The sequence below is a fragment of the Pristiophorus japonicus genome, chromosome 1 (assembly GCF_044704955.1).
Source record: "Pristiophorus japonicus isolate sPriJap1 chromosome 1, sPriJap1.hap1, whole genome shotgun sequence".
Classification (NCBI taxonomy): domain Eukaryota; kingdom Metazoa; phylum Chordata; class Chondrichthyes; family Pristiophoridae; genus Pristiophorus; species Pristiophorus japonicus.
Window position 1 is genome coordinate 126162557 of NC_091977.1, and position 16298 is coordinate 126178854.

General features: G+C 44.4%; 1 protein-coding gene across 1 annotated transcript in view; it reads right to left on the bottom strand.

The window, feature by feature from the left end:
• Positions 1–13734: 13734 nt before the first annotated feature.
• The window catches only part of tmc1 (transmembrane channel-like 1), a 166792-nt gene continuing 164228 nt past the window's right edge, over positions 13735–16298 (bottom strand). The window contains exon 21 of the mRNA XM_070871036.1: positions 13735–13845. Coding sequence (XP_070727137.1) covers positions 13735–13845 — 111 coding nt within the window. The remainder of the gene's footprint in view (positions 13846–16298) is intronic.

Below are 16298 nucleotides of genomic sequence, written 5' to 3' on the forward strand. Positions count from 1 at the left end.
CAGCAGTTCCCTGTGCACTGCTAGACGACAGCTCCTCAGGGAGCAGCTGTGACCCAGAGTGCAAAGAAAGGACAGGAAGGTCACAGACATCTGTGAACCGGCCCGACGCTAGAGACCACGGCAACAGCCCCGAGAGCAGACTATGCGAGCCAACCGGGTTCCCATAGCCTCCACCGGACTGCAGGGACACAACCCAGCAGCTCCGGAACGAGCTTGTCCTCACGCACTGGTCACTGCATCGATAAGGCATCTAACATAGTTGTCGCACCACAGAACCACACAAAAAAAAAATGAAAAACCCACTTACCTGAACCTGAATGTACATGAATGTTACATAATGGCTGAGACCTTAAACAATTATTTTGCTTCGGTCTTCACAGTGGAAGACACAAAAACCATGCCAAAAATTGCTGGTCACAGGAATGTGGGAAGGGAGGACCTTGAGACAATCACTATCACTAGGGGGGTAGTGCTGGACGGCTAATGGGACTCAAGGTAGACAAGTCCCCTGGTCCTGATGAAATGCATCCTAGGGTATTAAAGGAGATGGCGGAAGTTATAGCAGATACTTTAGTTATAATCTACCAAAATTCTCTGGACTCTGGGGAGGTACCAGCGGATTGGAAAGCAGCTAATGTAACGCCTCTGTTTTAAAAAGGGGGCAGACAAAAGGCAGGTAACTATAGGCCGGTTAGATTAACATCTGTAGTGGGGAAAATGCTTGAAACTATCATTAAGGAAGAAATAGCAGGACATCTAGATAGGAATAGAGCAATCAAGCAGACGCAGCATGGATTCATGAAGGGGAAATCATGTTTAACTAATTTACTAGAATTCTTTAAGGATATAACGAGCATGGTGGATAGAGGTGTACCGTTGGATGTGGTGTATTTAGATTTCCAAAAGGCATTCGATAAGTTGCCACACAAAAGGTTACTGCAGAAGATAAAGGTACGCGGAGTCAGAGGAAATGTATTAGCATGGATAGAGAATTGGCTGGCGAACAGAAAGCAGAGAGTCGGGATAAATGGGTCCTTTTCTGGTTGGAAATCAGTGGTTAGTGGTGTGCCACAGGGATTGGTGCTGGGACCACAACTGTTTACAATATACATAGATGATCTGGAAGAGGAGACGGAGTGTAGTGTAACAAAATTTGCAGATGACACAAAGATTAGTGGGAAAGCGGGTTGTGTAGAGGACACAGAGAGGCTGCAAAGAGATTTGGATAGGTTAAGCGAATGGGCGAAGGTTTGGCAGATGGAATACAATGTCGGAAAGTGTGAGGTCATCCACTTTGGAAAATAAAACTGTAAAAGGGAATATTATTTGAATGGGGAGAAATTACAACATGCTGAGATGCAGAGGGACCTGGGGGTCCTTGTGCATGAATCCCAAAAAGTTAGTTTGCAGGTGCAGCAGGTAATCAGGAAGGCGAATGGAATGTTGGCCTTCATTGCGAGAGGGATGGAGTACAAAAGCAGGGAGGTCCTGATGCAACTGTATAGGGTATTGGTGAGGCCGCACCTGGAGTACTGCGTGCAGTTTTGTTCACCTTACTTAAGGAAGGATATACTAGCTTTGGAGGGGGTACAGAGACGATTCACTTGGCTGATTCCGGAGATGAGGGGGTTACCTTATGATGATAGATTGAATAGACTGGGTCTTTATTCGTTGGAGTTCAGAAGGATGAGGGGTGATCTTATAGAAACATTTAAAATCATGAAAGGGATAGACAAGATAGAGGCAGAGAGGTTGTTTCCACTGGTCGGTGAGGCTAGAACCAGAGGCACAGCCTCAAAATACGGGGGAGCCAATTTAAAACCGAGTTGAGAAGGAATTTCTTCTCTCAGAGGGTTGTGAATCTGTGGAATTCTCTGCCCAAGGAAGCAGTTGAGGCTAGTTCATTGAATGTATTCAAGTCACAGATAGATAGATTTTTAACCAATAAGGGAATTAAGGGTTACGGGGAGAGGGCGGGTAAGTGGAGCTGAGTCCACGGTCAGATCAGCCATGATCTTATTGAATGGCGGAGCAGGCTCAAGGGGCTAGATGGCCTACTCCTGTTCCTAATTCTTATTTTCTTATTATGTTAGGAGCTCCCACCATAATCAATGTGGGAGGGGGGAGAATGGAGTGGTCAGGAACACACACACACAAACGGCAACCACAAGCATGCTACTGCACCAATTACTCACCCAAGGTTGAAGTGACCCGCCAAGGGTCAACCAGACAGAACCCACATAGAGCACAGGCAATGCAGAGGCGATTTGCACTGAGGGCTCAGGGGGGAGTGATATCATGTATCATACATGCCTACTGTTGGTACTATCGCAAGGTGTGCCACTAGAGGACACAGCTGTGGGAGACTTGTGGGTTACCTGTACAGGTGTGCCTGGCCTAGTATAAAAGGCAAGCCACCAGGTGTGATCCTCACTCTGGAGTTAACTAATAAAAGACTAAGGTCACTACAGTTCAAGTACAACACACTGTCTCGTGGAGTCATTACTAGAGCATCTAAGGATACTACATTTATGGCGCAGCACTATAAGTCCACCTGTGCACTTTGAGCAGAGCGGGAAAATGGAGGAGCAGGAAGAACGCGAAAGAGCACACCGCTTCTCAGCTATGGCCGCTGAAGCACAGATACAGGCCATTGAGAGGAGGTGGTCTGTCTTGCAACTTACTGGAGGAAGGAGGCCTATGCCAAGAGTGTTTTGGAGGCTTTGGAGGGAGATTGCACAGGACCTCTCTGCTCGAGACATGGTGCCGTGAACTGCACCCCAAGGTCGCAGGAAGTTTAACGACCTCACGAGGGTCGTCAGAGTGAGTACCCTTTACAGTAATGCACCCCTGCCATGGTTGCAAAATCACTATCTCAAATAATGTAAAGTCTTTGTGTTCCAGGCATAGTGTGGGTTAGTGAAGCCACTTGAAAGCTGGAGGCTCAGTTCACCAGCCGTGCTCTGCGCATTCAGGCGTTGCGGACCTTCTTGTCCCCTATTCATTTTCATCCTTCCTCCCACTGGCCTTTGACTCTTGATATGCGGTTGCCAAATATCACCCTGAGCCACAATCTTATATGGCTTTCACCTGCTCCCACCCTTCCCACTTGCTCTGTGAGCAACCACACAGATTATAATGCCAGCTTTACACTTCCAGACAGTAGCAGCTACTCTACTATGGAAGGCACATGTGCGACACAATGAGTTGCACACTCACTCACACCTTCTTCTTGCTCTTATTGCAGGTGAAATAGTCTTATAATTGCCAGGAGCAGCAGCGGACCAGAGGTAGGGAGCCTAATCTTCAAGACCTCACTGAGGTGGAGCAGCACGTGTCGGCCCTCATGGGCACCCCAATTCACGCGGTGGCCAGCGGAGAGGCAAAGCCCCTTATGGGTAGTGAATGGCGTTTGCGATTTATGTGACTTCCTTGACCACTGATATTAAGTAGCCTTCCCCCTTTACATATAGATGTCCAATGCCACCTTCCTCTTATCTCCCTGCCCCCTCCCCTGCTGCTAACCGCATGTCTGTTGCTTTGTGCTTACAGATGACCAGCCAGAAGTGCAGCAGCCTGCCCATGAACTATCAACATTGGCCGACGGGGGAGATGACAAGGGAGAGGACGAGAGTGTGCTCACTGAGCGGGAGACGCCATCAGTCCCACTGAGTGGAGAGAATGCATCGGTGGAGGAGCCTGAATTTGAGGGGTTTGAGGAGCCTAATGCTCCTGGCCCCAGTGGCTTACAGCAACGCCCAGCGGGAGGGGAAGCTTGGAGGTCAGCTCTCCAGAGGGTGAGTCGACCCAGGAGTCCAGCTGAGAGACAAACAGATGAGGACCTGGACTTGGTGGCTCTGTCCGGGGAGACCATGCAAATGCAACGCAACCTCATTGGATAGGGTCCTGCAGAGCATCAACGCACTTGCTGTGAGTGTGGTGGAGGCCACCTCAAGCATTGCCCATGCCTCTCAAGAGTCCAACCAGCCCATCCTTTCTCGCTCATAGAGGGAGATGGGCTCAACGAGCAATAGTAGAGTCCCAGAGGGGATGGCGCGTGCCATGGTTGATGTGGCAGCAGCAATTGCATCACAGGCCAAGCCACACAAGAACTTTGTGATATGATGCTATCAGTGATTGCTGGAATGAACTCGCTGACTGCTGTTTTTTCAGGCTCAGTGTGCTCTGAGTCACTCTCAGTGTAATGCCATGCTATCACTGACTGCTGCCATCTGCTCTGTGTTCATCACAGTCCGATGAAGAAGTGACGATGCCGAAACAGGCCAGCAAGTTGTGCTCGCACATCGTGCTCCAGATGCTGAGGCCGTGTGAGTGGCAGTGGGCCCCTGGAAATGGATGGTGCTGTCCTTCCTCAAGATGACAGCATTTTGGCTCCCACCACTGCCACTCCACTTTTGCACCTGCCGCGGTCTACATCCGAGCCATCCTAGACTGCTGTTGCCGACGCTGAGGTGGTGGAGTCCACAACCGAGTCATTCAGGCCCAGAGCTGGTCCTACTGGGCAATCAGTACTGTCTGCCTCACACACACAGCAGCCCTCAAGCAGCCTTACTGTAGGCAATGCGGCCACATTGAGGAGGAGCACTAGGCGTGGGAGGGGGTAAAAGTGAGGGGTGGGAAATGTCAGGCTAAGTTTGATTAAGGATTTTGCCCACCATGGACAGATGTACTCAACATGTAAATAATGGATGTAAACATGTTGTTACATCGTTTGACGCAACTTATTTGTTGGAGTGTGTGTGTGCCTAAGATGCCACATGGATGCTGCTGTGGGATGAGTCATGGAACTTTCCTTTGTCCATACATTATTTCAGTTCATTGTGGTTGATGGTGTTGCTACAGGACGTTGTGTTGTTGTTTTGTTACTTGCTGGGAGAGCTTTGGTTATGGATTTGCGGCCACCACGTTGGTGTCGTGAATAAAATGTTACTTTCTCTGTTTTGCTTTAGCGCCTTGAGTATGATTGTGGACTTTAATGAATATATGACATTATTGTGGCACATAGCATGGTTGGTATTAGCTCCATCCCTTATCTTCCTCTACCCAAGAGACCCGATGCATTATGAGCCGCTGACATGTGGCTCTTGTACCAGCAGCATTGCCACGCTGCCTCTACCATGGATGGTGTTCCTCCTGGTGTGGCTGGCCATTCGGGGTCTCACCAGAATCCTGTTCCTCACTCGCCTCCTCCCGATGTGAGGCTACAGGTCTGCCTCTGGGAGATGGCATAACTCTCTCAGCACTTCCTGTCAGAAGCGCATCCTTCTCACACAATGCTCCTTGGAGAGGTGGAGGTATGAGTGTTGCTTCCTGTAACCTCATGGGGGGTGAGGGCTCCTGTCCAGACATCTGCAGCCTCTCCTCATTCGTGGCCCTGCATGGTCAACATCCCTTCTATTTTCACACCGCCTAACCACAGCATGGAGTAAGCGATAATGGTGAAATGGTAATGCACACATTAAATTATTTCACTCAAGCTGTAAGGGCCCCATAAAAGCAGATCAGTGATCAGGTGTAAAGTCAGAGGTTCACGTAGCATCCTAAGTGAAAGCATGCCACTCAATGTGCCCTCTGATTTATGATCCTCCTTCCTTCCTTTCAGTATACTGCACATAGTGCCAATTGACCGTGGGACCGCCTGGTTTTTCGGGTGGATGTTAAACCTAATTCCACCTAATTTTGCAACCGAAGTGCTAGTGGAATGTTGCACGACAACTGACTGCTGCCGCAAAACCAGCACCAAATTTCCGGATAGGGCACTGGAAGCTGGCATCTCGAGACGCGTTACCGCTCCTCCGGGGCACTAACAGAGGTGCTTTGCAACTGAAAATCCAGCCCCGATCTTGTGTCTTTGGCCCTCATACTAGACCTCTCAACTATTAGAAACAGTCTACTTCTATCTGGCCTATGCTATTCTTTCATAAATTTAAACGTTCTATCATACTTTAATGAAAAAAGTCCTATTTTAAAAAATCTTTCTTAGTATTTATATTTCCTCACACCAGACAGCATCCTATTGAATCTGCGTTATACCCTGTCTAGTGCCTCTACATCCTTCCTACGGTAAGGAGCCCAATACTGCACTAACTGAGGTCTACTAAGGCTTTACATAGGCTCATTATTGCAGAGACAATTGCTTTGACAATTATTGTATATATGTTATTTATCAGTACAAAAGTGTTTATGTGTTTGGATGTTGTAGCATTTTCAGAACTATAGAATAACAATAGGTACACTGTTGGACAGAGTATAAATCAAGAAATAATAGAGGCTTATAAGAAAGGTACAGCATTAATCATGGGCGATTTTAATCTTCATATTGATTGGACAAATCAAATTGGCCAACCAACCAGGGAGCAGGCTATCTTAGATCTGATTCTGTGCAATGAGACAGGATTAATAAATGATCTCATAGTAGAGGATCCCCTAGGATCCAAATTCAATTGGAGAGTAAGAAAGTTTGGTCTCAAACCAGTGTCCTGATCTTACATAAAGACCATTACAAAGGTATGAAGGCAGAGTTGGCTATAGTGGACTGGGAAAATAGATTAAAGAGTAAGATGGTTGATGAGCAGTGGCAGACATTTAAGCAGATACTTCATAACTCTCAACAAAAATATATCAGAGTGAGAAGGAAAGACATTAAGCAAAGGGAGAACCATCCGTGGCTAACTAAGGAAGTAAAGGATGGTTTCAAATTGAAAACATACAATGCTGCCAAGATTAGTGGGAGGCCAGAGGGGAAATTTTTCAAAACCAGCAAAGGGCAACTAAAATAATAATAGAGAGAAAAGATGGATTATGAGAGTAAACTAGCAAAAAATATAAAAACAGATAGTAAGAGCTTCTACAGGTATATAAAAAAGAAGAGAGTAGTTAAAGTTGCCGGACAAGGTGGATAAAGGGGAACTAGTGGATGTGGTGTATTTGGATTTCCAGAAGGCATTTGACAAGGTGCCACATAAAAGGTTACTGCACAAGATAAAAGTTAACGGGGTTGGGGGTAATATATTAGCATGGATAGAGGATTGGCTAACAGAAAACAGAGAGCCGGGATAAATGGTTCATTCTCTGGTTGGCAACTAGTAACTAGTAGGGTGCCGCAGGGATCAGTGCTGGGACCCCAACTATTTACAATCTATATTAACGACTTGGAAGAAGGGATTGAGTGTAATGTAGTCAAGTTTGCTGACGATACAAGGATGGGAGGAAAAGCAATGTGTGAGGAGGACACAAAAAATCTGCAAAAGGACATAGACAGGCTAAGTGAGTGGGCAAAAATTTGACACATGGAGTATAATGTAGGAAAGTGTGAGGTCATGCACTTTGGCAGAAAAAAAATCAAAGAGCAAGCTATTATTTAAATGGAGAAAGATTGAAAAGTGCTGCAGTACAGCGGGACCTGGGGGTACGTGCGCATGAAACACAAAAGGATAGTATGCAGGTACAGTAAGTGATCAGGAAGGCCAGTGGAATCTTGCCCTTTATTGCAAAGGGGATGGAGCATAAAAGCAGGGAAGTCTTGCTACAGCTATACAGGATATTGGCGAGGCCACACCTGGAATACTGCGTGCAGTTTTGGTTTCCATATTTACGAAAGGATATACTTGCTTTGGAGGCAGTTCAGAGAAGGTTCACTGGGTTGATTCCGGAGATGAGGGGGTTGACTTATGAGGAAAGGTTGAGTAGGTTGGGCCTCTACTCATTGGAATTCAGATGAATGAGAGGTGATCTTATCGAAATGTATAAGATTATGAGGGGGCTTGACAAGGTGGATGCAGAGAGGATGTTTCCACTGATGAGGGGAGACTAGAACTAGAGGGCATGATCTTAGAATAAGAGGCCACCCGTTTAAAATAGAGATGAGGAGAAATTTCTTCTCACAGAAGGTTGTAAATCTGTGGAATTCGCTGCCTCAGAGAACTGTGGAAGCTGGGACATTGAATAAATTTAAGACAGAAATAGACAGTTTCTTAAATGATAAGGCGATAAGAGGTTATGGGGAGTGGGCGGGGAAGTGGAGCTGAGTCCATGATCAGATCAGCCATGATCTTAATTGAATGGCAGAGCAGGCTCAAGGAGCCGTATGACCTACTCCTGTTCCTATTTCTTATGTTCTTATGTTCTAAGTCCCCTGGACCTGACAGCCTGCATCCTAGGGTCATAAATGAAGTGACTGCAGAGATAGTGGATGCATTGGTTGCAATCTACCAAAATTCCCTGGATTCTGGAGAGGTCCCAGCGGATTGGAAAACCGCAAATGTAACGCCCCTATTTAAAAAAGGAGGCAGACAGAAAGCAAGAAACTATAGACCAGTTAGTCTAACATCTGTCGTTGAAAAAATGCTGGAGTCCATTATTAAGGAAGCAGTAGCAGGACATTTGGAAAAAGCATAATACAATCAAGCAGAGTCAGCATGGTTTTATGAAAGTGAAATCATGTTTGACAAATTCGGTGAAGTTCTTTGAGGATGTAACAAGCAAGGTGGATAAGGGGGGTCCAGTGGATGTGATGTATTTGGATTTCCAGAAGGCCTTCGATAAGGTGTCACATATGAGGTACTGCACAAGATAAAAGCTCACGGTGTTGGGGGTAATATATCAGCATGGATAGAGGATTGACTAACTAACAGAAAACAGAGAGTTGGGATAAATGGGTCATTTTCAGTTTGGCAAACTGTAACTTGTGGGGTGCCACAGGGATTGGTGCTGGGGCATCAACTATTTACAATCTATTTAAATAACTTGGATGAAGGGATCGAGTGTATTATAGCCAAATTTGCTGATGATAAAAAGATAGGTTGTGAGGAGGATGTAAAGAATCTGCAAAGGGACATAGACAGGCTACGTGAGTGGGAAAATATTTGGCAGATGGAGTATAATGTGGGAAAGTGTGAGGTTATCCACTTTGGCTGGAAAAATTAAAAAACAAATTATTATTTAAATGGTGAGGGATTACACAAAGCTGCAGTACATAGAAACCTGGAGGTCCTTGTGCATGAAACACAAAAAGTTAGTATGCAGGTACAGCAAGTAATCAGGAAGACAATTGGAATGTTGGCCTTTATTGCAAGGGAGATGGAGTATAAAAGCAGGTAAGTCCTGCTACAACTGTACAGAGTATTGGTGAGACCACACCTAGAGTACTGCGTACAGTTTTGGTCTCTTTATTTAAGGAGGGATATACTTGCATTAGAGGCAGTTCAGTGAAGGTTCACTAGGTTAATTCTGAAATGAAGAGGTTGACTTATGAAGAAAGGTTGAGCAGGTTGGGCCTATATTCATTGGAGTTTAGAAGAATGAGAGGTGATCTTATTGAAACATATAAGATACTGAGGGGGCTCGACAAGGTAGATGCAGAGAGAATGTTTCCACTTGTGGGGGAATCTAGAACTATGGGGCACAGTTTAAGAATAAGGGGTCAACCATTTAGAACTGAGATGAGAAGGAATTTCTTCTCTCAGAGAGTCATAAATCTGTGGAGGCTGGGTCATTGAATATATTTAAGGTGGAGATAGACAGTTTTTTTAAAGGTTAAGGGAGTGAATGATTATGGGGAGTGGGTAGGGAAGTGGAGGAGAGCCCAAGATCAGATCACCCATGATCTTATTGAATGGCAGAGCAGGCTCGAGGGGCCAAATGGCCTATTCCTGCTCCTATTTGTTATGTTCTTATGTTCTTATAATAATTGTTGTTTTTTTTCCTGCAAGATTAGTATTCATAAAAGAAGCAGAAAAGGCTCTAACAAATCAGAAAACATGATTTCTTTCTAATTCAAACCTTAGGTACTATTAGTAAAGACTCCAGAAAAAGTACAATTGACATCATATATTTTAAATTAAGTTACATTTTATTTCAGCAGTGTGTTGATAAACAACATTTATCACATTGTACTATTGATTTGTATTTGAATTATGTATTTTATTCACAAAAAAATCACTAAAAACAGCACTGCGTTTTAAAATTAATTTTATGTTAGTTTTGAAGTACGGTAACCTTATACATTCTCACTCTGTCCACATTATCTATAAGCAGCAGCACCTCTGGGCATCCTTGGCTGAGCTCCATGGTACTGCTGTGGTCCAGGATAACGAGGTTGACCTGGCAATTGACCAGGACCTCGTGGCCCTGGTGGTCGAGTCACAGCTACCCGTGGTGGAGCAGCAAGCCTCATTCCTCTTCCATTGGGTGGATAGGCACTGTGAGCTGAAGGTTGCTTAGAATAATTAACTCCATTTGGTTTCTTTTCTGTATCACCTCCTGTTTCTCTTTTGTTGTCTGAATGAAAAATAGGAAGACAGATTTTGTGTTTGTATACTTTAAAAAATACTTTTAAAAGCATTTATTAGCCTCATGCCTGGAAAAAGCATATCATTAAGCTAAACCTATAATGATTGATTGTGAATACATCCATCTAAAACAACAGCAAACGCAACCTCTGCACCAATATCCTATCCTAATAACACTCAGCCAAGTTATACTACAAGCCTGTTTATATCTATAGAAAAAACACCGTAAATGCCAGTGTAAATACAAAGATATTCCGCTTCAGAGATACAGGTCATTTTCACCTTTACTGCCTGAGTACTAATTTGGCAGATCAGATCACCTGCCCATTGTAGAACTGGCCCATTGTTATCCTATTGAAATCACAAGATGAAAATTGTGCAGATACTATAGTGAGTGGGTGATCCACTCGATCAGATTACCACCCAGGCGGTGAATTACCTCCACAGACACTCACAAGGGCTTTCCTACAATGTAGGGAAGTTAGAAGTGGCTGTTCTTTTGGACAAAAGTCACATATCTAATCATACTCAGTATGGACCCCTGGGGCCTACTCAAATCAATGCCCCAAACCTCCCAGGTTGTACTGAAGGGTTTCCCCATTGTTCTTGAACACTCCATATTTCGGGATGATGGTTCATAGGTTTCAGATCAGATGTGAAAGTTGCATGATGGTAGCTCATGGCTTTCTGATAAGACACTCAGGGTAGATTTTTCAGTTTCACTCTTGAGTTGTAAGACCAGTGTGTTGCAAGTTTTACACTGATCCAAAATAGGAATCTTCTTAGGGCATCTGAGTGAGCCTGGAGTGTGCCTCCTAACTGGACCTTGCCAAAGGGATGGTCAGATTATTTAGCGTAGCTGCAATTCTTTAAGGGTTGAAACTGCGATTTAAAGAGATATGGCACATACAGCCAAAGAATGTGTCCAGCAAAAACTGTTGAATGGCAAAAGAAGTTTAGAAATAGGAAACTATTGTTTGAAGGATGATGAAGTGGGGAAGCTGCTGCATTAGTTGGATACAAGAATAGATGCCTTGCTTGACACTGTAGTGAATCCTTTCCAAGGGACAGCAGTGCAGCATGCCTGGCAGCACATGGCAGCCAGGGTCACCTTCGCATACAATAGCTGCAGGGCCTCGGAAAGATGCAGAAAATGGTAGACCTTAGGAAAGCTCCCAAGATATAACTACACAACAATGTCACATAAGTTAGATGGTCCAACTATGTATGCTGCCTGTCAACTTGGTACGCTCCTTTTACTCACAACTTAAGATTGCACAGCAAGATGAGTCCTAACACACAGGAATTAAATGACAGCCAAGAAATTGCAAGCCCGTGATTCTCTTTGAGGAGGGCATCATGGACATCCTTGTCCAAATTAAAGCATCAAGAATGCAAAGAAAGGTGAAATTGCAGGCCATCTTAAAGCTCAGGGGCTAGTATCATCCTGCTCTTTTTATGTCCGATCTCCCTTCTTACACAATACACAAACAACCACACAAGTATCACTGTTACACATACCTAACGAGGCTGACGGCAGGACCACGGTAAATTAGTCCGTCGGCCTCATTTGTATATTACCGAGGAGGTCAGTTGCAGGTCCAAAGGCAGCTCGCCAGTCATGGGGGCAGGGGGGAGCGCGATTGGCCAGCTGGAAAACCAGCAAAGGGAAGCAGGTAAATCGGGATGAACGAAAAGGATTGAGGCAATCAGGAAGGGGGCGAACAAAGGCCTGCAACAAGAGTGCTCCTCTTGGCTCCACATTCAGGTATGTATATAATTTTGTACTTAGCTTTTTGGTAGCAGTTTCCAATTGTCCCTTTAAGGGGAATTGGTTCAGCTGTTGTAGACCCGCGAAAATTGATCACATCAAGCATGGCGCATACTGTTTGGCAAAAAAGTCTGAACCAAGGAATAGGCCCCTGATTTGCATAGGAAATGGGCATAACAACTAATTCACATGGGAGTGCTGGATGAATGCAGGGCACCCAGTCAATATAGTGTGCGGTGCACTTCCAGCGTGGACAGAGCGTGCACACGCCATATTGAATCCTTCAGCACCTATATCTCACCTGAGAAACAGGTGCTGTACAATCAAATTTCTCGGCGCTTATAATATGTAAAACTGAGGCCATAAAGGAAGAAAACATAAACCTTAATTTTATCATTTGCAGCTGGGCTGAGCTTCATGTGCACTTGGGAAGATTTCAACTGTCTCATCTAACTATTTGTTTATCTGTTTGTCTTTTTGTTTTCTGGCCACTCGACATAAGCATTTGAAGACCAGACAGAAAAACAAATGACTGAAAATAATTTAATTTTTCCATGTGGTTCACAGGTCAAAGGCAATTTTTTTTTAGAAAGGGCTAATGTTAGGATTGTTGCGCCCCTTGGTCGGGGAGACTAGAACTAGGGGGGCACAGCCTCAAAATATGGGGGAGCCAATTTAAAACCGAGTTGAGAAGGAATTTCTTCTCCCAGAGGGTTGTGAATCTGTGGAATTCTCTGCCCAAGGAAGCAGTTGAGGCTAGCTCATTGAATGTATTCAAATCACAGATAGATAGATTTTTAACCAATAAGGGAATTAAGGGTTACGGGGAGCGGGCGGGTAAGTGGAGCTGAGTCCACGGCCAGATCAGCCATGATCTTGTTGAATGGCGGAGCAGGCTCGAGGGGCTAGATGGCCTACTCCTGTTCCTAATTCTTATGTTCTAATATATTATGTTCTTATGAAGTCTTTGTGAGTTCTCTTTCCATGTTGTTCAGTAGAAGCTGCAGTGGATGATGACGTTCTACCATCCATATTCCCCAACAATACTTTCATATAATTACGTTTTAATGATTTTCAATTTTGTCTTACTAATGGAGCCTCAGAATATTCAGGTCCAATGTGTTCCAAAGCTTTGAAGGAACATTTTGCATATAATGACCATAAGATAGGCTTGAGAGGAAGAAGCAAGAATCACAGTAAAGCTTTTAAATTTAAGTGAGCTGAGCTGTTAGTGGATAAATCTACAGACAAACAGTGGGAAGCAATCAAAGAACTATTTAAAATAATTGGAAAAAGAACTAGAGCGGAGATGAGGAGAATGTATTTTACACAGCGAGTTGTTATGATCTGAAATGCACTGTCTGAAAGAGTGGTGGAAGCAAATTGAATAGTAACTTCAATAAATACTTGAAAAGGTAATACTTGCAGGGCTATGGGACAAACGCAATAGTTGGACTAACTGCATAGTTCTTTCAAAGAGCCAAAACAGGCATGATGGGCTGAATGGCCTCCTTCTCTGCTGTAAGATTATATGATTCCATGATTTACAGGGCCAAAAATCGATTTTCTTTTTCTGTACATAACTGAGGGAGACAAGTATATGCCTGTGCAAAACTACAGCACACAGAGCAACATTTGGCAACCTTTTATTGTTCACTTGGATTCATTTTCCATACCTTTCTGCATGGTATTTTGCAGTTGTTCCATTTGATCTGCTGCAGCTGCGGCGTTCTTTTTGTTCCTCTTTTTATTTTCGTCACTTTGCTGTCAATAATTCCAACAAAAACAAATTTGTTTTCTTTTTAATATGTTTTAAAAAATGTAGTAAAGTAATAAAGAGGAAGTAAATTCTATTAAATTCACATAGCCATAAATATTATAAGGGGGGTGTTATGTTTGAAGATCTTTAGACCATTTTTCTCCAGAAAGGAGTTAGGAATGGATTAGATTTTAACTGCTGTGTTTTAAAATTAAGAGCTCATACAGATTCAAAATCCTTCTTACAGCTGCTGAAATGAAGAAGGAATTGATGTTTTAGTGAGCCAACTATCCTTACTGTTTTCCACAACAACCAAGGGCTACCAATAGGCCATCCACTTGAGATATTATTCTTGGAGTAACAGATAATTATCCACTGAGAATATATTCTGGAGAATGAAGTAACCAGTTTGGTTGATAGGACTACTGCTGAATCCCAGAATGAGGAAGAAGTCAGAGGGAGAGCCCTTCCACTTCCTGGAAACACAGGGAAAAAATACATAGACGTTGCAACATGGAAACAGGGCATTTAGCTCATATCAATGTTCACCCTCCACAACAGCAAATAGTTCTATTCACATTTACCTGCCCTGTTCCCATATTCCTTTATCCATTTATCCAATCTAATCTTTAATAGTTTCTGCCTCAACCTTTACCCAGGAAGTGAATTCCATAGACTCATAACTCTCTGGTAAAGAAGTTTCTCTTCCTGTCTTAAATTGAATCTTGTATCTAGGTCACTTTTCTCTTGACTCCTCAACTACTGAAAACATTCTGCTTCTATCTATCCTGACCTTACATAATTTTGAAAACTTCTATCATACTGTCCTGTAATCTGAGTTGCTGCAATGAAAAAAGACTCAATTTTTCAAGTTTTTCTTGTATTTATATTTCCTCATGCAGGTACAGCAAGCAATTAAGAATGCAAATGTATGTTAATCTTTATTACAAGAGGATTTGAGTATAAGACCAAATTCAGGCTTGACAGAAAGCTGGTGCACCCACGATTTTTCACCTTTTTTTACCACCCGGTGCAATGAGGTGGCCTTCCAAGTGATTTTCTCAACTTTAAACTTTTTTTCGCGTCGAACCGGAAGTCGGTCACAAAGGGGGTCCAAGTGCGGCGGTAAGTCTTGGTGAGGGGCAGAAGTTGGGGTGGGACCGAGTCTCCGCCGCTGTCACTCAGTGGTGGAGCAGAGATGATGTCACGATGCATGTGCGTCACCACGCTCTCCCCTTCATTTAAAGAGGAGAACGTTCAGCATTCACAAACATCGGTTCACTGGGCTACCAGGGAGGGTTTCGGCCGGACAAGTAGCCTGGCACCCAAGAGGGGTCCCGGGTGCCAGGCTTCCTGTCGGCGGCCCGGCCAAACCCGGGACAAGAATTGGCCGGCCAATCGGGAAGTCGACCGGCAAAAATAAAAACAAGGCGGCTGCGGCAGTGCACCCTCCCCTTGAAGGACCGCCGCGCTGCCATGCCGCACACACACACAGAACAAGCTGTCGGGGGCACTGTGCAGCGGCTCATGGATTTGTTAAAGTAAATTTGGGGCGGATTGCAATGTAGGTGTGGGATAGCGGCGGTGTGCGCTTTGATGACGTGCTTGCAGCTGTCAGCAGCAGCAGGGTGGAAGTGGGGACAGGCCGAAAAATCCCCGAGGTGAATTTGGGTCTAGTCGGCCAATGGACTGCAATGCGGTGGCCACTTGATTCCACTGCATGGCCGCCGCAAAACGCCGGTAACGGGCCTTATACAGACCCTGACTCTCGGCCCCAAGATGTCTTACTGCAATTATATAGGCCCTGGTGAGACCATACCTGGAGTATTGTATACAGTTTTGGTTTCCTTACCTGAGGAAGGATATACTTGCCATAGAGGTAGTGCAACAAAGGTTCACCAGACTGATTCCTGGGATGAGGGAATTGTCTGAGGAGAAATTGAGTAGACGAGGCCTATATTCTCCAGAGTTTAGAAGAATGAGAGGTGATCTCATTGAAACATACAAAATTCTTACAGGGCTTGACAGGGCAGATGCAGGGAGGCTGTTTCCTCTACTGGGGAGCCTAGAACTATGGGTCACAGTCTCAGACAAAGGGGTTGGCCATGTAGGACTGAAATGAGAAATTTTGTCACAAAGAGGATGGTGAATCCTTGGAATTCTCTACACCGGAGGGCTGTGGAGGTTCAGTCGTTGAGTATATTCAAGACAGAGATCAATAGAATTTTGGATATTAAGGGAATCAAGGGATACACCGATAGTGCAGGAAAGTGGAGTTGAGGTAGAAGATCAGCCATGATCTTATTGAATGGCGGAGCAGACTCGAGGGGCCGAATGGCCTATGCATGCTCCTATTTCTTATGTTCCTATGTTTGCATAGCAAGCAGCATCCCAATCAATCTACATTGTACCCTCTCTAAAGCCTCAACTTCCTTCCTATAGTGTGGAACCCAACCTG